This window comes from Pleuronectes platessa, chromosome 6, assembly GCF_947347685.1.
Source record: "Pleuronectes platessa chromosome 6, fPlePla1.1, whole genome shotgun sequence".
NCBI lineage: Eukaryota > Metazoa > Chordata > Actinopteri > Pleuronectiformes > Pleuronectidae > Pleuronectes > Pleuronectes platessa.
Window position 1 is genome coordinate 25,488,892 of NC_070631.1, and position 23,996 is coordinate 25,512,887.

The 23,996-nt window shown below is 44.5% G+C and overlaps 1 protein-coding gene across 1 annotated transcript in view; it reads right to left on the reverse strand.

Annotated features, from left to right (window-relative positions):
- Positions 1–23,996, reverse strand: part of myt1b (myelin transcription factor 1b) — a 106,643-nt gene that overhangs the window by 13,813 nt on the left and 68,834 nt on the right. Inside the window, exons 3-12 of the mRNA XM_053425771.1 lie at positions 18,201–18,307; positions 12,486–12,540; positions 10,803–10,833; positions 9,601–9,663; positions 8,035–8,471; positions 5,877–7,055; positions 4,096–4,230; positions 3,112–3,202; positions 2,752–2,868; positions 153–367 (exon numbers count right to left, since the gene is read on the reverse strand). Of these exons, the coding sequence (XP_053281746.1) occupies positions 153–367; positions 2,752–2,868; positions 3,112–3,202; positions 4,096–4,230; positions 5,877–7,055; positions 8,035–8,471; positions 9,601–9,663; positions 10,803–10,833; positions 12,486–12,540; positions 18,201–18,307 (2,430 nt within the window). The remainder of the gene's footprint in view (positions 1–152; positions 368–2,751; positions 2,869–3,111; positions 3,203–4,095; positions 4,231–5,876; positions 7,056–8,034; positions 8,472–9,600; positions 9,664–10,802; positions 10,834–12,485; positions 12,541–18,200; positions 18,308–23,996) is intronic.

The window sequence follows — 23,996 nt, forward strand, 5'->3', positions numbered from 1 at the left end:
ATCTCTCAATATAACACACAGGATGATGTATTATTTTTTCCTTATCTATTTTTCTTATATTATATAACAATATTTCCCAAAATGTCAATCTATCCTCAGTCAGTCGCATCCCAACCAGAACCCCACAAAAGAAACCAATGTTCCCCTCTTACTTTTGAAGGCTTTGGATGAGGTTTCGCTGATGGGCATCTTTGGAGCAAGCAGGCGGTTCCCGAACACTTGTGCGTCGAAGCTTGCATAATCGAAGTTTACCTTGGAGTACTTCTCCAGCTCCTTGGCCAGGTTAGCACGAGGCGTGGCAGGTGCCATGTTGGGCCTGTAGTTGCCGTACTGTGGAACCTCCAGCTGCTTCACAAAGCACATGGGTCTGTGGGGGGAGAGAACGAGAGAACGTCACGGTGTTGAAAAAAATAAAAAATAAAAAGCATGGCCAGGGAATTAAAGACAAACTAAGGCAGAAAGTGGAATAGAAAGGAATAAAATGGAATAGTCGATGCGAGATGGGAAATAAAAGAGGATTGATGCGATAAAGAGTCACACAATCGAAACAAAAAACAGAGAGGAGAAGAAGAGAACAAGAGAGTAAGGGAGGGAGGTAGAGTAACACAGAGAGAGTAAAGATAGAGGCAACGGTGTACTTAGCAGGAGTGCAGCGGGATTAAAAGCTCTCTTATCAGCAGAGGGCACATTTGCATGTTGTACAGCATGGAATTTATGAGCTCTAAGCCCTCTCGTTTTCCTGGAGAGCCTGGTCTTTTGTCAGACCTGTTGGCGTAAATCCACTGATAGACCAGGGAGAGACGGAAGGGCAGGGGAAGAAGGCGAGAAGGCAGAGAGAGGAGTGGAGAGAAAAGAGGGAATGCAAGGGGAGTGGTGGAAGAGGTAGAGAGGGGGTCGGGGTTGGTGTGGGGGCTAGAGACAGGAGCGCCCCCCCCCCCCGTGATATCAGAGACTCCCATCCTCTTTGGCCCTCTGCATCCTGTACCACTGAAGCCCATATCACAGTCACTGGTACCATACGCTCATTAATAAGCTACATGACCCGGCCTGTAGTCACACTGCTGTGGGGGGGGGCTCCACACGCTGCAGCCCCAATAATACATGCTCACAACAGAGCTGCTCTGAAGGGGGCTTTTAAAGGAACGGACAAAACTTTCCACCACTGATCACAGGGGCCTTTTTATTAACTCAACATGAATTCAATTAGCATATGGATTCACAGCGGAATTCCTCAGTCCCATACATGACAGACAACCAAGTTCATATTAATAACAATGTGAGGAGGAAAAAAGAAAACAAGCCTTATTATGTTTTAATCCTCGATGCTTTGTCTGACCACTGATGAGGTTTTCCTCAAGGAAAGCAATTATTTTTCCTATCCCCGCAATGCCCCTATAACTTGCATAATTAGCTTATCGGCTGCATTACTAATTAAAATACCAATGACGAGGAGTGCCGACTTAGCATAATACCAGCGTCTGGTTTGTGTTAATTATCATTCTTTTGGCTGTGATCACGGTGCCTGGCCTGTTGCGGAGATGAATGGAGATAAAGAGATCTCAGTGTTTGAGGTGACAGTAATGATTAGACTGCCAGACTGGATGCTTCGAGCCGGTCTCGTTATATTGACGCCATTCACGGGCCAGCACCACCTGGTCATCAGGTGCACAGTAACCACGGTTAGGATTGTCTCTGTGGTTTCCATCTGTGGTAAAGTGGCCGTCCTTGAAGAGGACTCAGCTGTGTGGGGCTTGGATGGAAGGGACAGCTTTTATGTAGGTGAAAGGTTCACCTGTTCCTTTTAGTCCCGGTCATTTAATATTGAAGCTGTGGAGCCCCGCAACTAAAGGCTTATCATACGAGTCAAAAGCATCAATATGTCCATTATTCATATTAGTGGTTAGATAATATAAATGCAGTGTAAAAGGTCATGTTTTTTTACTTATAAATAGAGACAAATCAGTTGGTTCAAAAAGCTTCTTACATGTCCTTTACATCCAATATAATTATTTTCCTTTGTTGGTTTTGGCAAACGTTTAATGATTTATTTATTCACTATCCCCAGTTCCCTCATATCAGTTAATGCAGCACTAAAACTGATCATGTTGGTTGTTTGCTGACACAGAAACAGTTTCCACTCCAGCAAAGTGTTCCAGCAACTGACACTGCAGCTAATGGAGGAAAAACCCTATATGGTGTTTGCCAATAGCTAATTAGCATATAAGGGTAGTCTATTTGGGTGCAGCACGGTGGAGCTGTGCACTGTTGCCTCCCAGCGAGAAGGCTCCCGGGTTGAATCCCAGGTTCGGCCGTACTTTGTGCTGTTTATATGTTCTCCTCATGTCTGAGCTGCTTTTCTCTGGCTTCCTTCCACATTCCAAACACATGCAGATTGGGGTTTAGGTTAATTGGAGACTCTAAATTGAAGAATGTGTGAATGTGAGAGGGAATGGTTGTTTGTCTCTCTATGTCAACCCTGTGCTATGCTGGTGCCCTGTCCAGGTTGTACCCCGCCTCCAGCTCCTCCCATGGCCATCAAAGGATAAGGCAAATAGATAATGGATGGATGGATGGATAAATGGTTGTCTATTTGAGGTAAAGGACATTTTAAATATGTATATATATATAAAGTAAAAGCCGTACATTTATTTTTAACATAATGCAGCTCCATTTTTGACCCATAAGATAACCTCCGGACTTGATGCTTGTCAAGTGCTGAAGTCATGTTTGGATCCTTCTCTGATCACCCACCTTAACACTCTGTCATTTGGACTTCCTTTCAGGTGCTCGCTGCCTGGCTGAGAGAGAGGCAGCTTATCCTGGCCCTTTGACAGCTTCTCTGCAGCAGCGATGGGGCATCCGGAAAGACTGGAGGGAAGGAGGAGGATAAATAAAGATGAATATTAAAACGGGAGCATGTTGCTGACTACGTAATTCTGCATCACACTGATGTCCACTGACACATCGGCTTTCCTGCATACGTGTGGTTATCGTATGAGCTTGCAAATTCACAAAGGGGGGAATACACATTCTGCGCACAACGCTCACATTTGCAGGAATACAGAGTCAAACACAAATGCAGATCTACACCATAGTGTGACGTGTGAATACCTGCGGTGTGTGTTACGGTTGCTGTTAACATGGCCCTGACCGGTGCAACCAGGAGTTGGACACTTCAGCACATTTTCATGCATCGCCAGAACTGAGAAGAAGACAAAGTACACACAACAACACAATGAGAGAAAATACAGAATGTTTGACTTTACACCAAAACTACAACATTTTCTACACACAGATGTGTCAAATCTTGTAGTGTCAACTGGGTTAATCACTGTTGGTAAATTCTCAATTGCAAGTCCATCGTTAATTGGCGGGGGATGTTGAGACAACCGAGTATGGCAGAAGCTTTTATGTTTCTCACAAGTTCTTCTTTTGTTTTAAATGAAATAAAAATATAAATACAAATTATTTTCCTGCCCCTAAAAATACAATAATTATTCTCTATTTGCTTTTGTACCCTAAATACCAGCTGACCTATTAGGTGAATCGGATGAGAAAATAGCAGAGAACGGGACTGCATTTGATTTGGAGCTGTAGTCATGGTTACAGATGGATGACCTCTGTTATGTATGTAGGAAGCATCTTGACAATCACATGGAGATATAGGGCCGGGCGGTAATAACATAGTACCACTGCAGATTCCTCTCGGCTTATTCTTAGTGAAACAATCAGTCAACCAAATCCAACATTTGTGAAATTTCTTAGTAGGTCGATGTGTTTGAACGGTCAACTTTTACATTAGCCTTAAGATGAGATTTTTACTGTAGCAGCTACTGCTCGTGCCCTGCAAGCACAAGCATGCTCTGAGTATCTGAGGCCAAGGCGACCTTGGTTCAGTAAGCCTGGATCAGAACACCAGCTCCTCAAAACCTCATGGAATCACAAGTAAACTGGCATTAAAGTACTCATGTGTCTAGCGCTACGGTGAGGAGAGGTAAGCAGTGGGTTTCCATCAATGTCAGACTGCCCTTTGTTGTCATTTTCCCTCTCTCTCTGTGCTTATTTTCATCTTCTAAGCAGCTGAAAAGGACTCACTCTCCGGGGGGATCCTGTCCTTGTGCGGACAGCCTGACAGGCTGCGGTGGTGGGGGTAAAGGCCGGTCACATGACCTGTCCCATCACACCCTGGAGTGGGACACTTGATCTCCCTCTTCTCTGGCCTACTGCTCTCTGGAGGAGGGAGGATGAGAGGGCAGCAGAAAGCCAGAGGAGAGGAAAGGGAGGAGAGGAGAGGAGAGGAGAGGAGAGGAGAGGAGAGGAGAGGAGAGGAAAGGAGAGGAAACAAAACAAAACGAAACGAGAGGAAACGAGAGGGAAAACCGAGTGATAAGAGGGACGGAGAAAAAGAAGCAGAGATAAGAGGAGAGTGGAATGAGCAGTGGATAAGAAGGACAAAAGCAAATGGTTAATGGCATCAAACATTCTGCTTGGCTGAGCATGAAATCAAGACATATTTCAGACAACTGTACAAAGGCAACACCATCTGTATCTGCTCCTCATGTCTTATGTATCTCTGTAAATGCAAAAGGTGTTTAGTGCATTGGTCTAAACGTGACGTGTGTGTTTCTGTATATGCCTCACCCCAAATCTAGGACATATTGAAGCTTTTTTCCAGTTCAGAGAAAATGGAACTTTTTTTTACCATTTCTACCCTCTAGCTACGCGAGCCAGGTATTTTGAACAAAACAACAAATAAAAAATCAGGAGGAAATGACATGGCTATAATTTACACCTAATTAAAAGGTACCTAGTCCTCCCTACTGCTATTGCTGGAGGTAGGCCAGCCGGTATCAGTGGCAGCGGAGAGAGGGAAAAGGAGCAAGAGGATGGTGTGATGCTCTATTGGCCTTCAAATTGAATGTTAACGAGACATGCATTTCCTAATTAGTGCTGAGCAGAACAGGAACGTCGCCACAGGAGGGAGCTGAGGCCAAGGAGAGGGCAACACTACCAGGCATGTAATCACACTACTGCTATACTGTGAGGAGCATGACAAGTGGGCAGAGGGCCAAGTGTGAAACACAAGGCCCGAACACATGCAGCATGTAAACAAACACTCCACTTCCGACTGTGGAACAACCTGCGCTAGTCCCTTTTCTCCCTTCCCTCCCTCTTGTTTTCTCGCCGTCACGTCGTCCTCTTCCCTCTCTCGCTGCCGTCCCTCCTCAATCTCTGCTCAAGCACTTCCTCTCCCCTCTTCATGGAAGTCTATTCAGCTGGAACCACTTCATCCCCATACAACTGAGAGAAGGGAGGATCTAAACGGGGCTCGGTGACTCATCGCTGTTTATTCGACAGACTGCTCTGTGTTTATTTGTACACTCTACCTTCAACATTAAGTTCAGCACATGCCCCCTTGTACTGGTTTAAAGCAACACGTTCTCTACCCCCACTGCACATGTGACCACATTTAAGAACGGCACAGGTGGTTTTGCATGTCTACACCTGCCGATTATAAATTGTGATTACTAACTATCATTTCGGACAGATTTCTAAGAAGAAAATAAGGAGTCATTGAACACTTGGCTTGACTCACTCCATATGAAAAATGTTACAAATCAACAAATCAGTAAGTTAACAAATGAACCTATAGTGTACCTCGACAAAACCAGTCACATCAGTAACTTCCTTTACTCTGTTGCTGCTGTGTTATCTTATTTTGATTCTTCTACAACTCACACAGTACATTGTGATGCGGTGAAGAAGCACGTCCATGTGATGCCACTGTGGTTTTAAAAAATAAAGCAGACGTACTATCTACGTCATGTCTCATGCGTGTAATAGCTCTGCCCTCCTCTCTTGTTTGTTCGTCCTACCTTTGCTGAAGTAGCTCTTGCGGATGACGTCCAGGTGCTTGGGCCTGTCATCCATGGTGAAGTATCTCTGGTGGTGTATATCTGGGGCACGGAGCAGCTCTCTGGGCCCAGCTGGTTTCACCTGCTCTGCCTTCAGTGCAATGGCTTGCTCCAGCAAGCCCAGGTTTCCTCGGGTCATGTCAAACATCTCAGACTCGTCTGTCACCGTGGAGCGCTGTGACAGGCTGTCTTCGTCGTCACGTTCGTCGTCCCCATCCATGTCATCGTAGTCTTTCTCCTCCGACTTATCTGATCCCACCTCAATAATGTCGGGAGAGGCTGAAGACGAGGCTTTATGAATTTTATAGTTCTCAACTCTTGGGATTGGAAAGTATTCTTCCAGTGGACTGGCCCTGTGGGAGCTGTAGCTTAAAGGAGGGCTGTCCTTATAGTTGTGAAGAGGGCTAGGTCTTTGAGAGTCACATTTATCAAGTGGACTTGTCCTGTGTGAGCTGTAGGCCTCCAGTGGCCCGGCCCTGTGGTCTTCAGTCTCGATGTGTGTTCCCTGAGCTGCTGCGGTGCTGGTAATGGTGTGGATGGCAGTTGGCACATCAGAAATTGGCAGAACATGGTCCCTGTGGTCCTCTTCATCTCCCTCCTCATCCTCCTCTGGATGAGCTGAAGTGTCCTGCCTCTGTTGTGCTGGCACTGCCACCTCTTCCTCCTCTTCCTCCTCATCTTCATCATTTATCTGTTCGTGGGGCACATCAGCAGTCGGATATTTTGGGTTTTCCTGGCTCACGTGGTTGCTCCTGTCTTCGCACTCTTCTTGCTCATCCTCCACCTCCTCCTCCAACTCCGTTCCCTTCACTTCAGCCGCCTCCTTCTGCAGAACAGATGACTCTTCCAACACTTGAACTTTCTGTGCCGCCTCCTCCTCTTCCTCTTCCCCCTTATTTGTGCCCTCTTCCTGCTTGTCCTTTACTTCTTCACACCACTTGGCTGACTCCGTGACATCCTGCTCCATCTCCATAGCAACAGCCTGCTGAATGGCCACAGTTGGAGCATTGTTGTCGGAAACTCTGCCAACGTGGAGGAGAGAGTTGTCCCCCTCTTTGGCGCTCTGGGAAGGTACCTGACACTCCTGGGGTGCAGGCGGCGCTGAGCTGAGCTCGTGCTCGATGATCACACACTCTTCCTCTGTGGAAACAAAGAGGAAGAGGTCAGTGAGTCATGCAGTGAACTGATGATGTTGTCAGCAATATCTTTATCATCACTGGCTTCCCTATAAACTCGCAATTAAATCAAAACTGCTACTGTGACAGGGTCTTTAGGTGCAACAGAGCTTTGAGATGCAGAATGAAGCTCATTGAGAGGAATGGCAACTCACCTCCTGCAATATTGATCTACTCAGAGAACTTGTTGTGACTTGTGGGTGTTTTTCAAACTCTGGTGGATAACACACACCAACCCCCACTGATCTCACTCATTGCTTTGCCTTCACATCTTGCAAATCCTTGATATGTTATGTTATTGCACACTAAATGGTGTGTGGGGTTGTGGGACTTTCTCGCCCTGGGTAAAGTCTCTCAGGCAGTGCTAATTTCAACAACAACATTTCACATGCAAAAAGTGTTATGTTATGTTTACAAATACTAGTGCAATGCCAATAAAGCTGGTAAACATAAGGCTATGTGCAGTTGACAGTTTAAACCGTGCAATATCAATGGAAGGTGTATATTTTCTTGACAACTGCTCATCAAAAAAAAAAAACTTTACTTCCTCAGCAACACACCCGCCAAGATTAAGGTGGTTGTCAGGTGAATAATGACAAACAGACGGACAGACGGAGATTCCCCTATTAGTCAGATAACTATCTATTACTCCATGACATCTTTAAATATTTTGACTTTTGTGAAAACCAAAACCCAAAGATTTTTATTTAACAGTGACAGGCGTGTAAAACAGAGGTAAACACCAAATGTCTACATGTGAGAAGTGGCAACCAGTGACTTTAAATATATAAATTGAAATGATTAACTGATTAATTGACCGCTTGTTTCAGCAATAACTGGCTTCATAGGAAAAGGATGTAAATATAAGAGTTTTGTTAGGTGTAGTTGTAGAAGACTTTTCCTCACATAGAGGAAAGATTGGTGTCACGGGGAGAAAAATCTACCTTCATCAGCTGCACTTGTGTTCTCCTCTTTCTGATATGTGTCTTCCTCTTTTTGATATGTGTCTTCCTCTTTCCTCTTCCCGTCCTCCTCATCATGTAAACTCTGCATCTCCACCTCCTGTCCATTTGTCTGTCCGTCCTGTGTTAGGTCTTCCGTCATTGCCTCTATCTCCTCTACAAGTGCCTCCCTGTCCTCCTGCTCATCCTCCTCCTGCTCGTCCTCCTCCTTGGTCTCTGCTGCTTTCTCGCCATTCTTTTCTCCCTCACCCTCGGCCTCGCTGCTGGCGTCACTTTCCGCACTGAAGCCCTCGTCCAGGGTCAGCTTCAGGGGCTGGGACTTCCTCTTGGAAGCAGGCCGCTCTGTTTCCTGCTCTTGGTCCTGCTCTGCCTCTGCTTCCTCCAGACGGCGTTTTCTGGCTATGGGGCAACCCAAAATACTGATGGAGGAAAATGACGGGATGGAAAGAGGTAAAAAAGAACAGAAAGAACAGAATCAGGGTTGTGATCAGAAAACCACACAAATACACTTACACGTCTAACCTCATGCACCTCATCATGTCCATGAGTGAGTTCATGCAGCATGATGGAGGGTGTGTGATTGTGTTCCAACATGAAGTAGGAGGGAACGGTTCTTTTAGCAGAGACTTTGAGTTGACACTTATGGCCTAAGGGGGGCGCCATGCTGTTCACCCAGACATCACAACCAATCTCAGCCAATTGACTGGAACGTTTAATGAACAACTTGTATGGAGAGGCGGGCGGGCAAGGCAGTGGAGGGTGAAATCCAATAAACTCCCTCTTACTCTCACCTGGGAGATGCCGAGGGAGATTGAGGGACGATCTATAAACAAAGTGCATCTGAAATTGCTTCCTGACCGAAAACATATGTAAACAGATAGCTAATATCTGCCCCTCAATAAGGAGGAGTCACAAGTCAGTGAGCCGCCCCGAGTCCCGAGGCGTCTCTGGGGGCAAGTGACACACACGAGGAATAGAGGAGGCAGAATGAAGCTGGAATTAATAACTTGGAGAATTCACATTTCACTCCTGCGCACCAAAAACGTTATTCTTATATAGGTTCAGATTTAGAGGCTGTGTGGATTTTATGTCATCTGACATTAAGTAGCATGTAATTCTCACAAATCCGATTATAATTTTTCTTTTTGATCTGATTTAAATTAAGTTATGTTTGTCTTTTAGGCATCCTTCTAATCTTTTTTAATCTTTTCCTTTCTCTTTCCTCTCCTTATTTGTAATGAAATGATTGCAGGAAAGGAAAAACTAACTAGTTACCAGGGCTAATCGTCGTTTCAGGTGCAAAATGTGAACAATGGCCTTATTGCCATTCTAACTTGCTGCTTGTTGTAGCTTCAGATATGCAAGCAGTGCTGATCTTAAAATCTAACTCTCAGCAAATAAAAATGTTTCCCAAAATATCTGATAATTGTTTTAAAGAAACAAAGTGAAATGTGAAATCTTCCACGAAGCAGATGGGCAGATAGGACGAGGAGGACAGAGAGACAGAGAAGAAGGACAGACAGAGGGTGGGTTTTCAATCTGCCCTACCTTCTGTGTCGTGAGTATCTCCCACTGATATGGCCAGAGCCATTGCATCCAAGGGTGGGGCAGCTGGATGAGATGGATGGAGGTTAGAGATATGTTTAAGACATGGTGCATTTTAGTTCATACGCAGAAGCAGTGATAACCACAGGCAATAAAAGTCGTAAAATAAGATAACAACAAAGCAAAGCAGAGCAAAGACATGCAAGCTGGGCACACTTGTCACACAAATGCACATGCAAAGAGATATGTATCCCCCCGTCCGTCCAGCAGACACACATAATGCATGAATGCAGGTGGCATCAAGCCGGAGAGAACATAATATTGTGTGTCGTTCATCAACCCTGGCCTATATCCTGTTACTATGAGGGATAAGGATCAGCCGAGACCTGCTGTAATTTCCCCTTCTCTGCTCTCCTCACCAGTCATCATCATCAGGTCTCTCTCCCTCTCTCTTTTCTCTCTCTCTCTCTCTCTCTCTCTCTCTCTCTCTCTCTCTCTCTCTGTCTCCCCTCTGATTCAGGTTGCTATGACCCCTCAGGACGGCTCATTTCAATTCTCATTAACTTCCCCCAGCAATTGCCCTTTATTACTCCAATTATCCTAATTATTAATTTCGCTTATTAAAAAATGCAGCATTTGCATTTTAAATGAGATGCTCTCTGGCCTCCCTACTGCTTCTTTTCTTTATCCAGAAACTGAAAGGGCTTTTTTCGGAGTGCTGAGCACAGATCAATGCTTAAAGGTGAAGTGTGTCAAAATGAGAGAGGATGAAAAAAAATAATTTAGAAGGAGGCAGAAGAGAGAGGACAATGGGGTTCATGATCGGTGAGGCCCTGAAAGCCACCGCCTGGCTGGGAAACAGAGAGGATCAGGTGGAGGGAAAAGAGGAACTAAATAATCGCCCTTCACCATCTTCTCTCCTCATGCTGTATTCTTCGATCGGATTGCAAAAAGATCATACACCCTTTTGATTGCGTCTGCTGTATGTGCTCATAGCAGGAAATAGCGAAGGGCTGTGAGAAATCAATACCAGCCTGTTGGAGGCAATGACCACGAGCTGAGAAGTGCTGATGATGATAAATAAAAATATACAGCATATCTAAAGAAGTAGTGATAGTGAGTCTACAAGTGCCGGGGGGACTCTGTGGTGCACATAAAGGACGTTTATGAAAGGGGTTTGCACAAAGATGAAGGTGTTTCCTTACCTCAGCTCTTGTCCAATGAGCTCAATAGGAACTGAGAGAAATGGGGAGAGAGAGAGAGGGGGGGGGGGGGGGAGAAGAAAGACACAGGGGGGGGAGAACAAAGGTGAGCGACTGCTAAGAAAGCTGCGCTGCTAAAAGAAACTCAGATCAATAAATCACAAATGCATACAAATCCCATGAGGCTTCCTGACTGCATGATCAGGAGGAAGAAAAAAAACCTACACACTCCTGAGCTCACATACAAACACACACATATCTAAATGCAAACATACACACATTCAAATGCCTGTGCACAAAGGCAAGCACAAAACAAACAGTATAAGAGCTGGCCTGTGCAAAAATACTGTATGAATAACACACAAACACACACAGGCTCCCACAAAAACATGCACGCAGAAGAGAAAACCTAAATCAGCCAAATTGCATAGTGCTGTTCAGAAAAAGTGACAATTATATGCAGACTCCAGCACTAAAACATGATTAATTGTTGCACTTTAGTTATCATAATTGGGAAAATGAAATTAAAAGGAAAACTGCCTTCATCAGTAGAAAACAGCACTTCTTTCAGGAACAACTTACTGTAATTGCCTTCAAAACATAAATCAAGCCCAGCTCACAAACAATACAGACGCACACACACACACTCCTCTCTGGGCTGACTGTAGGCATCGATTGAGAGTTGAGCAATAGAATGAGTTTGGAGAAATATCCTATTTTCATTTGGAGCAAACGAGAAAACAATACGATCCTGGAGAATTCAGTTTGGGCTCCGATATCACAGGCATAAATCACATGTCAGAAGGACCCTGGGTATCAAGATACACAAAGTATACAGAGATTATAAACACACCACACACACACACACACACACACACACACACAAACACACACACACACACACAACACTGTTTCTCAGTCTTTCATCATGCAGTTGGAATGACTGAACGTTTTTCTGAAGGCCCTGTGAACTGTAGCTCTGCTGTCTTGCTTCTAAACATCAAATACACACGCACACACACACGATCACATAAAACCTGAACACATAAAAATACAAAATCAATACGTACAGTAGGCTTATATACACTATATACACTCAATAAATGTATGAGGCATATATCTATTCTAACCAAATAATGAAGATTTTCAAAAACAGTAAAACAATGAATAATATTATCATTATAATACATATTATTCATTGCAAAATCTGTAAATTTGGTTTTAGGATGTCTAGGTGTATATAAAGTTGGTTTGAATTGAGAGAGAGATAATGATATGAATCTATAACATCCACCCTTGCATTGGTCCCTAACTTGCAGGCTTCGGTATGAGGTGCAGAGGTAGCGCAAGTCTGATGAGAACTGATGAAACAGTGTTCTGGATGAAAATCGTAGAAAGTTTCAACTATCTCCATCTCCAGGTTTTTAGCTTAAGGCCTGAATCTGAACCATGGAGTGGGGCGTGTAGTGGTTAGCACCATTGGCTCAAAGTACTAATGTTCTGGGTTTGAACCTGCATGTTCCTGTGTGGCGATTGCATGGTCCACCTGTGCATGTTTGGGTTTTTCCTATGGTTGTTGTTATGTCAGCTCTGTGATAGGCTGGATGTTCCCCCTGTGGACAGCTACAAGTAGGAACCTTTAAATGACGGAGCCTGAGGTGATGGAGAGAACTGACAAACACTCACCTCTGATTCCCTTGGACCGAGTGCGAGTCCGCTTGTCATCACCCTCGATACTCATCTGAGATGGAGAGAAGAGAGAAAAAGAGGGAGCACAAGAGGAGGAGAGAGTGAAGAGAGCAGTGAGGAGGAGAGAAGAGAGAAAAGAAACCATCAGAGCTGTCACTTTATTCCCTCGTATTTAATCGTCCTTTTCTTACGCTGCTTTGAAACAAAAAACCCTCACTCAACATGTACCAATCAAAATACAAGAAAGGCAACACTGACACAATCATATCTTTAATTCCTCACCCCTCACCCCTCCTCACCCGTTGCTTCCTGTATAGACAGAAATAAAATCTGCATGGAACTGAAAGGGAAAACAAACCTTGTTGTTGAAGCTATACTTTCAGACTCCCCCCCCCCCCCCCCCCACACACACACACACACCCACCCTCACCCGACACGTCCGATCACTCTCCCTGTAATTTCCTGCACCTGAGTGGTACACATGATTGTACGCTGTGCAGAGGCAAACGGCCGCGCTCACACAGAGGCCATGGCCCCTGTAAGCAGCGGGAGTGACAATCATATGCTGAAAATAATAATAAAGCAAAAACACACAGTCCGCTAAAAAGCCATAGTAATAACCCTTTTACGGAGGAGTGTGTGTGTGTGTGTGTGTGTGTGTGTGTGTGTGTGTGTGTGTGTGTGTGTGCGTGTGTGTGCGTGCGGCAGGGTTAACACCTGCTCCTTTGTGGCTTAAAAGCCGAGCCAGGAGTAGGCAGCAAGCACGATAGCACACGCACACACACACACACACACACACACACACTGGCCACACCTCCTCAGCACTACCTCTCCATGCTCAGTGCTGCTCTCAGTGCACTATAGAGCTATCAGATGCTTTTTAGACACAATGGAGCCATTAGCTTTGATTACTGGACTCAGGGTTTTTTATACTACAGGTCTCCCCTCTTCCTCTCTTTCTGACTCGCACTTCCTCCCTACTGTGACCCCCCCCACACACACACACATATTCCCCGCAAAACTCTCCTTATCCCCCCAGTTGCCTACACCACCTCCCCCTCCCCGTGCATGGGCACTTAGCTGCTTTGTTGCTTCTGTATAGTCAAGTTGGCACCGCCACAGTGGGATTCAAACATGGGGGTCCCTGTTTCTCTTCTTTTTATCCCTCTCTCTCACTCTCTCTCCTCTAATTGGCAGTGCCCCTTTCCTGCTAATAGACTACTCATGAAAAGAAGGAGTGAAAGAGGGATGAGAGGAAGATGAAGCACGCTGTTGTTGTTAAGGGGTTTACTCTTTTTTTTTGCCCCGAGGAGGGTACGCTTCATTCATTAGCATCTAGTTTTGGGCCGGAGGTACAGGTGCAGGCCCGAGCCCCTCCCTTCCTGTGTGGGTCTCCACCATCTTGGCCTGTCCTCTCTGTCCTCTCTGTCTCTCGCCAGTCCGGCCTCCACTCTTTTGATCGAGCGCTGTTAATGTGGAGGTCGAGCAACAAGCAGCAGCTTTGTGCCCTGCCTGAAGGGAGCAGTTGACTCCTTCTGTGCTCCACTCACAGCGCTCAGTGTGGGAAGAGGAGCGGATGAGTGCGCAGTGAAGAGTTTCCAGTCAATGTGTGTGTTTGTGTATTCCCCTCCACACCGTCTGTTTCCTTACATTACAGTCTGCACTTGTTTCTGTGTATGTGTGAATGGAGCAGTGGTGGAATAAGTACTATCATTAAGTTAAGTTAAATTTTGAGGTGCTTGTACTTCACTTGAGCTTTTTTTGCTACCTTATACAAGTACAACTCTACATCTATCACATAACAAAGCTTGTCATAAAACATTATTTATTTTAAAGATTAAACTGCTCAGCGTGTGAAGTAGCTCAATGATGTTTTCCTCGGTTGAAAAGCTGCTAAAAAATATTGTAGGAGAATGATACAAATAAATCAATATTTTTATGTTTAAGGACAGTTTTACTGTAGGGATACTTTTCAGTTGCTTGAGGGTATATGTCGAAATATTGCAAAATATAGCTCAACAAATAATAGCTTACAACAAATAAAGATGAAATTATAGTCATTTAAAAGGATTAGGAAATTCTAAAGGATAAACTGTTAAAGCTGAAGTTTATGAATAAAGCTTTAAATTAGCTCAAACTAATTGACAAAATGGATGAAATAAATTGCTAAAAGTAACGGATAAACCATTAAAATGGCTCATGGATGAGTGAAGAGGTGAAGTGGTTTGCTAAATGTCATGGATAAGTGGTTGAAATACAAAGCTAAAAGTAACCTAATACCTAAAATACCTAAAAGAAACCTAAATAGGTGAAGTATTTAGCTAAAACAACAGATACATGTTGAGAACAGCTAAAAGTAATGTGTGAAATACATGGTGGTGTTGACAGGGCTGTGTGGGATCACCTATCGTCTGACATCCTATTTACATCTTGCAGATAATACCTCTGTACTTAAAATGTTTTATTGTTTTGTCCATGAAATGCCATAAAAAAATGTTGGAAAATATCCATCACATTTTCTAAAAGCAGTTGACATTCAAATTGCTTTTTTAATCTGACCATTAGTTCAACAGCCGGGTGTTTTATATAATGCACGACAAAGATGAGCATCAAACAGCCCACCAGGGAATGTTGAAGATTGACTGAAATTCTGTACTGATTATCAAGATAGTGGTTTTTACTTCCACCACTACTGGAAAGATAGTGGTGGGAGTAAAAACTGTGGCAAATTGTGGTTGCAGATCTAAATGTTGATGTATTTAAAAACTGTCTTGTAAATCTGGTGAGTAATGAAGGCGAAACGTTGATGAATCAAATGCTAAAGCAGGTGGAAATATAGAAATTGTGGATGTACAAATATTTTACATGACAGAATATGACCGGGGAGGGAAGGAAAACACAAGGGAGCGTGTGTTTAAGAATATGTGTGTGTGAGAGAAAGAAGTGTGTGCGTGTGTGTGCATTTGAATAAGACTAAAGCACATGTTTCTCCTTCATGAAATTCTGATATACTATTATGCTACTCCTGCACTTTTTCATCCTCCCTCCTTTGCCTCCTCTTTACATTGATAGTCATCAGATGAATCAAAACCTTGACTGCAAAGGGCACCCATTGCTTTCATGTTTGTGTAACCATAGTTACGCACATTTAAAAAGGTAAACACATCAGAGTTCTCTTCTCCCTGTCCTTTTTCTCAATTCCAGCTCATTAAATTGTTATGAACACAAAGTCACAGCCAGTGATACAGGCAGGGAGGCATTTACCTGATTTCCATTATTTCTTTCAAATGGCTCTTTTTAAATGTATGTTCAAAACATGTCCTTGTTGTGTTCTTTTAATTAGACTCCGGGAACGGTGCATGTAGGTGGGCCTACACATTACTAGAAAGAAATGTGTCTAGGTGTCGGTGTGTGTATGTGTCTATGCAAGAACCGCTATATGTGCACAGAAGAATGTGCATGTACTCTATGTGTATGTGTCTTGGGGTTTAACTAGTGGGAAATGTGGTGTGGAGAGCAGTAGATGAATGAGAAAAAGGAGGAGGAAGAGAAGGAGGAAGAGGAGGAGGGAGACGCAGTTCATCCCTACAGGCTGTGTTGTACATTATCAATTATGTCCTTCTTTGTGTGCAACGGTCGGTGCAGGAGGGCCTCGGCTCTGCTCTGCATTCTGACAGCTCTATGTAAATGGCTGGCTGGGGGCAATGACTTCAGAGAGAAGGTCACCCTTCGTCCCCTGGTGCACATAAATGACTCTTTTATTCATTTTCAGGTTTACAAGAGTAGATGAAGAAAGGAGGGGGTTAAGGTGGGGAGATGTGTTGGAGAGTAGTGACGAAGACTGACATCTCAAAATATTACCTGCGGACAGCAGCTGCCAATTACAGGCACGCTGCACATCTCCCTCGACAGGCGGACCACGAATGCACGGCCTCCATGTTGGATCACCGCACAGCGAGCCTTTCCTCAGTTTCACTTTAATAATTCACATGAGGCAGAGCGGAGTAGTGAGGAGGGAGGAGGGAGGAGGGAGGAGGGAGGAGGGAGGAGGGGAGGGGACGTGTTCGTTGCTTGATATGCAAAAAGACTGCGTGTGTGTGACCGCGTAATCGTGTCATCCGCGATGGGATTCCAGTGTTCATAACTAAACCTCTTTTTAGCTCTTATCTTCAGTCCATTTCATTCATCTGCGTTTCGCTACAAGTCTAAAAAGATAATAATAAGATTGTGTGGCAGGTATCATAAGTGTCAGGCCAAACACAAGGGGGCAGCTTCACATGATATAGTGTTTGAAACCAACGGCTCTCTCTCCTCAGCTCTGTCAGCAGCAGAAATCAAACCAAATCAATAAAAGTCATCTCTTCAGATGAACCCGAGCCATCGGGGGGAAGCAAAACTACTTTTACTGGGCCCAGGGGAAAACAACCCCCCTGCCTCACCGCCCCCACTCATCTCTCTTTCAATCTCCCCTCAATCCCTCCATCTCTTTGTTGAGTGTCACACTCTCAGTTGTTACTTTATTGCAATGATTTGCTTATTATCTTCCATACATACACACTTATTGACTTTATTTGTTTAGAGCCTGTTCTCGACTAAATTAGAGTAGATTGCTATTTTACCAAGTCTATCTTTAGTGTAGCTTGTTCTATTGTTGATAGCCATGAAGTAAGTTTTGGTGGGTTTGGCTGTTTCCATGTCCTTGTCACCTGCTCGTGGCAGTCACTCTCAGTATATTGAAAAGATGCATATCTGCTGATTTGATTTTAACCAAGCAGTTTAATGCCCATAAGATTTTCTAATATCTCAGCATTTTCTACATCGGTTTCCAGAAAAGATTTGGAATTGGACATGAAAAGAATGTATGTGTGAAATAAGCGAGTTTTCTACGGATAGCTTCTAACTCTTTCTCCCATTTCTTTTACTCTAATATATATATTGGAGGCTGTTGAAGTATTCTAAATATATTTTCATCAGCTTTATTTCTGTTCTGGATAAGATATTATGCTGTATTAAAAAAAAAAATGTTTTGCCCAGATTTTCAAGCAGTAACTCTCCGTTGTGATTTCACAGGGAAAAAAAGGACCAGATATTTTCAGAATATATAAATAACCTTGAAAATGTGGCAATTTGGGTCAAAGGTTTTATAATGAAAGACAGGAAGGAGCTGAGACAGGTTTCAAATGGCAGAGCGTGTTAAAGGAGAGGGAAGTAGCTGGTGGAAGAGAGCGTTTTTTACTCTGCTGATAAGGAGGAATATCATGGACAAAAAAGTATGAGCAGCTCAAGGACATCCTTTTGAGTTTCTTTTTTTTCATTGTGTTTCAATAGAAAAAAAGGTCTTGTGAAGTGAAGTGAACTCAGCAGTGGGAATACGCTGAGCTGTGCCATGCTGAGCTTAACTAAACTGAACTAAGCTGAGGCAAAGGATGGGCTGGGCCAAGCGGGAGATTTGATGTGCTGTTTGATTCATGTTTTTCTGTCCAGCTTGGCCATCAACCAACCCCCCTTCTCCCCCCAATGCACACGCAGCTTGCCTCTTTTCTCCATCCTCTCCTCTCTCTGCCTCCACCCTCTTTCACTTTCCCCGCTGAGTTAGGGATTGGGGAAATGCCCAGGGAAGCAGAATCAGGGAAGGGGGTGTAGGGGTGTGGTGAGTGGTAGTGAAGAGGGATGGGGTGGAGGGGGGATGGGCTGCAGGGCCTTGTCACTCACCATGATTGGTCGACGGCTCTGCAGTCTCTGGGAGGCCTGACAGCGGCTGCTGGTCCTCTCGCCTCGTGTCCACCGCTGGTTCACCAGCTCGCCCCGAAACTCATTTTCTATAGCACCAGAAAGAGAGAAAACGAGGAGGTGAGTCAACAAGGAGGGATGGGAGAAGAGGACGGGGGGAAGATTTGGGTTTAAAGAAATAAAAAGGGGGGTCTGGGGGGGGGGGGGTAGTCATAGGAAATCATCAGCACCAACGGATGGGGCAGTGGTTTGGTTAAAGGACGGAAAGGGAGGGTGGGGGTGCTACTTTGAGGGAAGGACGGGGTACTCGAGCATACTGCAGACACTCCTTTATTAACTAAGAGTGTGTATGCTTTACACACACACACACAAACACACACACACACACACACACACACACACACACACACACACACACACACACACACACACACACACACACACAGAGGTATGCTTAAGTGCCCCAGCTGGGGTCCCTGTCAGTCTGCTATTAGAATCAATCAAATTTGCACATTTTTATCGAGCTTTTCACTGAATATAAGCATGAGGGGGATGGGTGATGCGAGGGGAGAAGGGGTGAAGAATGGTCAGTAAATAATGAATCATGCATAAATCAAAGCTCTTTTTTCTCCCCCTCTCTCTTGCCCCTATTTTTTCATCAGGATAATAGTGCTTCACTTCACCTCCCTGGTCGTCCAGATGAAAACACACTAAATCCATTACAAATCCCTTTCCCCGCTCGTCCTACTGTCAGAGATGCTGGCGATGGCGGAGTTGTCACACAAACAGTGAGTGGAGGTGCACATATATTTGTCCCGTCCCTTTAGAGTTCAGAGTGAGTGCGGCGAGTGTCCCTATGAATGCCCAAGGCTGAACTTTTCAACTAGTGTAGCTTTCAGACACTTCAACTGCCCCCATCGCGCTCTCTTTCTCTTCTCCACTCTGTTTCTGCGCACCGCCGAGCTGGTACAGTGAAACCTGATTCTTTGTCGGATATATATACACATCCATACCCTTTAGCTTTCACCTTTATGCTGTATGGATTGTGCGTCTTTGCAGCAGGCAGCAGAACGCTATGAAAGAGGAAGTGCCCTTGAGTTTATAGTGACTCCCCTTTTGTACAGGCTGCCTGTCCGTCCATCCTCAATAACATCTCAGAGAAAATAACACTCAAACGGACCAAGGTTTAGCTGAATCCACTCTATTGAAATTGTAATACGAAGCGGCGAAAATGATTCTCAATTCATACAGTGGAGATTCAAGGCAAAAAATTCTAATCATCAGAATTTTGACTAAATGTGTGAGTGAACATTCCGAATCTAAAATGACTGCCGTGATGTGTCTCTTTGAAATATCTTGTAATCAGTCGTGGTAGGTGGGAAAAACACAAAACTCTTTTCACTTGAATCCTTGGCCTTAGTAGGGTGCTAGATGCATCTGTCCATCTTATTTCCTTCCACCCATTATGTGCATATTTTCAGTGGGAGCTGTTCTACCTGCACATGCTGTCCTGTGCGTGAACCCACAGAGCAGTGAAAGTCCACACTAAAAGCAGTGGCAATCGGCGAGACAACAAAAGGCTGCACGTCCGTTTCCGAGAGGGTCCCAGTGCAGACCACTCCGTATCCTCCATGCCCCCCTCGCCCTCCCTCCTCCCTCAACCCCCACGCCCATCCTTACTTCAGCCCAATACATGCAAACCTTGCCAGTGCCCTGCCAGCACTCTTTGGAAAATGCTTGTTTATCAACTTTCAACACCACCCCCCCTGCACAAGAGTGATGACAGCAGCAGTACTGTTCGTCTGCATCTATATCTCTATCTGTCTCTGTCTCAGCTAACTGGATCTCCATGCACACAAGCATGCAAACTCACTTTTTTCTTTATTTCGTTTTTTTTTTTATCTTCAGTTTTATACTTTTCTTCCGTCTTTTAAAGTGAAGTGAAGTGAGTGTCCATCCTGTATTGTTAGTTTGGTAGACAGGGAGCTGAGGGCCCTTACTAAATGCCAAATTTATAACAGTGCTCTTTTAGGACATGCTGCCTCAGTGTCAGCGTCCCTGCTCACTTTGTTTAATCCTGAGCCACTGTTCCTGCCACAGACAGAGGAAATGGATCTGGACATGATCAACCTGCGTGATATATCTGATTTCTGCGGTTTATAAGAGCAGTTAATTAATCACACAAGAGGTGCAGGGAGAGTTCGACCTTTCTATACTCTCATCTGTTGTTTCATGTAAAATAAAAAAGCTGAACATGTTGATCTTTCCTCTTGTGAAATCAAAACAACAAACTAATTTGAGCCATGTCTGCTCAGGATATGTGCTCTCTTATTCTTTGATCCGATGCTGCTCATTCCCACCTAAAAGACTCACAGCTCGTTATTTTGCAGTGAAAATTGGACGAGTAGGAGACAATTAGCCGTTCAGCAGGGAGGTTCGGCTAATCAGAAGCGAGGGAGGCCAGGGGGGAGAAAGACGAATACAAAATGAATGGATTAAAACAGAATCATATTTCACTACCAGGATTTTGTTTTCTTTTTAAAGTTTTTTTTTTATAAAGTTTGCATTCCTGGGAGGCGAAGTTTAGAAACTCTTTATTGTTCTCTGTAATGAAAATAGAATCAGTCCTAAAATAAAGATACTTAGCATTTAAAACTGATACAAAAGACCTTATCCTAGCAGAAAACAAAGTTTAGTCTCAAGTAATTCCATTACCAGTCTGCAGCTTACAGTGATGGGACAATGGAACAAAGACGCCTAAATCCATAGTTAGATTAAATAACCAGGGTGAACTGTCTGTAACAGTATTAGTGTACATACAGGGCCGGGACCAGCTGTACACCCCTGGTCCTGTTAAGCAGGATTTAGAGACAACTTTGTGTGATTACAGAGAGCCACGCTGAAGAGGCAGAGAAATCAAAAGTTGCAGAGCGGGACAGTCTTAAATTACTCACTGATTTCTTTGTGTCAGCAGGGGGGGGGAGGGGGGCACAGAGTGAAAGGATTATCTGGCAGATGTCAGAATTGGATTTGTCATTTATAGATAAGAAGGAAAAATAAATAAATTCTCTCAAATTCTGCACTTGCAGTCTCAAGCCTCAGTTTTCTTATGACGGCCTGAAGGTCAAATAAAACAAGAACGGCAGTGTCAGGCAGGGTGCATCTAAAAGATCCCCCCCCACACACACCCTGCCCACGGCTGCAGGTTGTGATGTTCCAAACACTCCTGTGCATAATGTTATTCTGCAGATTTTCCTTACTTTTTAATTAATTTTCATTTCTTTCTGTCTAATTTACTTCCCTTTTAATGCAGGGCATGAAATCCATTATTTCCAGGCTTTCATTTTAAATGCCTCCTCTCCATTGAAAGCCTGGCCAACCCTGACCTTTGCTTGTATTGCTTAGATTTCTGATAGGCTTTGAATGACAAGGGTGCAATTTGGCCCCAGCTGCTCCTCCAACATGTTTATTGCGCTCTCTCCTCCGGCACCTGCTGTCCTCACCACGGGCTATTCAAGCCTTCATAAATAGAGAGGTTTCCTCCTATCACTGTAACTAAAAAGAAAAAAATATCAGAAGCAACTTCTTATCAGGGGCTGTGCTAAAACGCAGCTCTATACTCTGCTCTCGCCTCCACTAACAGCATAAGGCACCAATAACCTAATTCTGTAATCCCCTGAAACTAGGCTACATTTCACTGGAAAAGTAAACAGAGGAGAAACAATAGGTGTCTTATCATTTCTGCCAAAGAGGCATTTCAATTTGACCTAACTATTCATTAGACATTCAGCAGAACAACCCTCGGAGAGGAGGATCCCTCTGTGCAGTTTCATGAGTTTTAATTAAACACAAATGCCTCAAACACAACTACAACTGCAGCTTCACATTTTAGGTCTGTGATTTTAGTAGTATTCAAAACATCACCATCAGCAGAAGTCCAGCATCATTACAGAAAGGCCTTTATTTATCAATGAAAAGACTTTTGCCTGAAAAGCTAAGCCTCCGTTATTTCTTAGGTGGCTCCTATTGAACTAGAAACAGTGAAGTGCATGTAAAGTAAGTTCAGATTGATTCCTCCTCTCTGTGATTTTCCAACATTTCAACTCCCAGCTGAAGTTTCCCATCAGAGCAGCGAGCAGCCTCACAGGCCACTACAGCGGCTCCGAGAACGGGTGACATAACACCGCGTATCATCATCCCTCATCTCTTTCCTCCATCTTAGGACGCAGGTGCTTTGACAGAGGCGCACACACAGCGCATTACGTGGCCATCTAAGCAAAACAAGAAGGGGTGGATAGTAAAGAGAAACGCACGCACACACACCCGGGCTCATATTCTGCCCCACACCGACTGATTCCGACGAGGTGACCGCTTCAAAATCAAGTGAAATGTGCAGCTGGATGGAGCTGTCTATTTCCAGTGCGCTTCAGAGGACTTTTTTTCATCTGCGCATCACTAAAGGCGGCTGACATTTGAAGAGAGCATCTCTGTTTTTTTGCTGCAGAGGATCAAATGGTCAACCCCTCCCTCTGTAAAGCACACACACACACCATCCATCTATCCATCTGTCCGTGCATCCACACACACGCGCGCGAGCGCTCACGCACGCACGCACAAACAGGGGACGGAGTCCTGCTCAACGCCCAGTGTCAAATCCCATAATAAGCCAATATGGTGCCTAACTCTTTTTACTGTAACTGGCCAGAAAGCGACGCACGGCTCGTGTAGTGCGCGCAGCAGTACAGTGAAACCTGGCGATACAGAAGGTGAAACTAGAGGACAGTGAGGAGAAGACACTCGGGAAGACACTGTGACTCCGTGCGTAAAGAGCTTTCAGAGGAATATAACGTGGCCCAGTCTTAGACCGAGTGGGTTTTCCTCAGCCCCTCACACAAGCAGATGAAGCAACATATACCCACAACAGAGGCAGAGTCACGGAGAGGTGGGTAAACACCGCGCAGCACCGAGCCTCCGAGAAAGCGCCATGGTTGGTTCGCTCCCACTTTACTACGAGGCGTCAGCGTAAATGTGAGCAACCTCTGAGGGCTAAACAACAGCATATCCTCTATAGTTCCTACACGTTACTAGCAGAATAAAGCCACTGCACACATCGAAGCTTCAAGGAAGAATCGATACAGGTCAAACTGCTGAGAGGTCGTAGATGAGTGTAAGTTTTCATTCATACCGGAGGAATCAGAAAATATGAAAATGTGAAAAACAGCACTAATCTCGGTCAGACACCGCTCTGTCGGTGCTGCGTTTAAATGATGTGATGGGGCAGAGACACAGCGAAGTTACACCGAAAAAGGTGTTAGATCGATAAATAAAAATAATAATCGTAATACTCATAACGAAAAAAAATTGCACTTTACAATCCAAACATAAGCGGCGTTCATTTCTGTTTACCTTCAACAATATTTCCTCTGAGGTTTGCTGTGTCCTCGCTCTGTTTGGTAAGAGTTGCCGGTCGCCTTCAAGTAGTTTGTTAAAACCCCCCAAAAATATCCCGAGTAAATGTTTTTTTAAAAGCGATCCTCTATCCCGGTCCAAACGTCCAGATGTGGTAAATAATGCGGAGTGGATGGGGAAGCTGTCCGGGCGACCTCTCCTAAACGCAGCGCATCGGCGGCGCACGGCTCTGTGTACCGAGGGCGTTAAGATGTTACTTGTTTGTAAGCAAAAAAAAACATGGCTTCATTTGCCTTTGTCAGCGAGAAAAAAAAAACGTAATATTGACTTACCTTTCCCTCGTGAGCCATTGTAACCCCCCCTCCACCC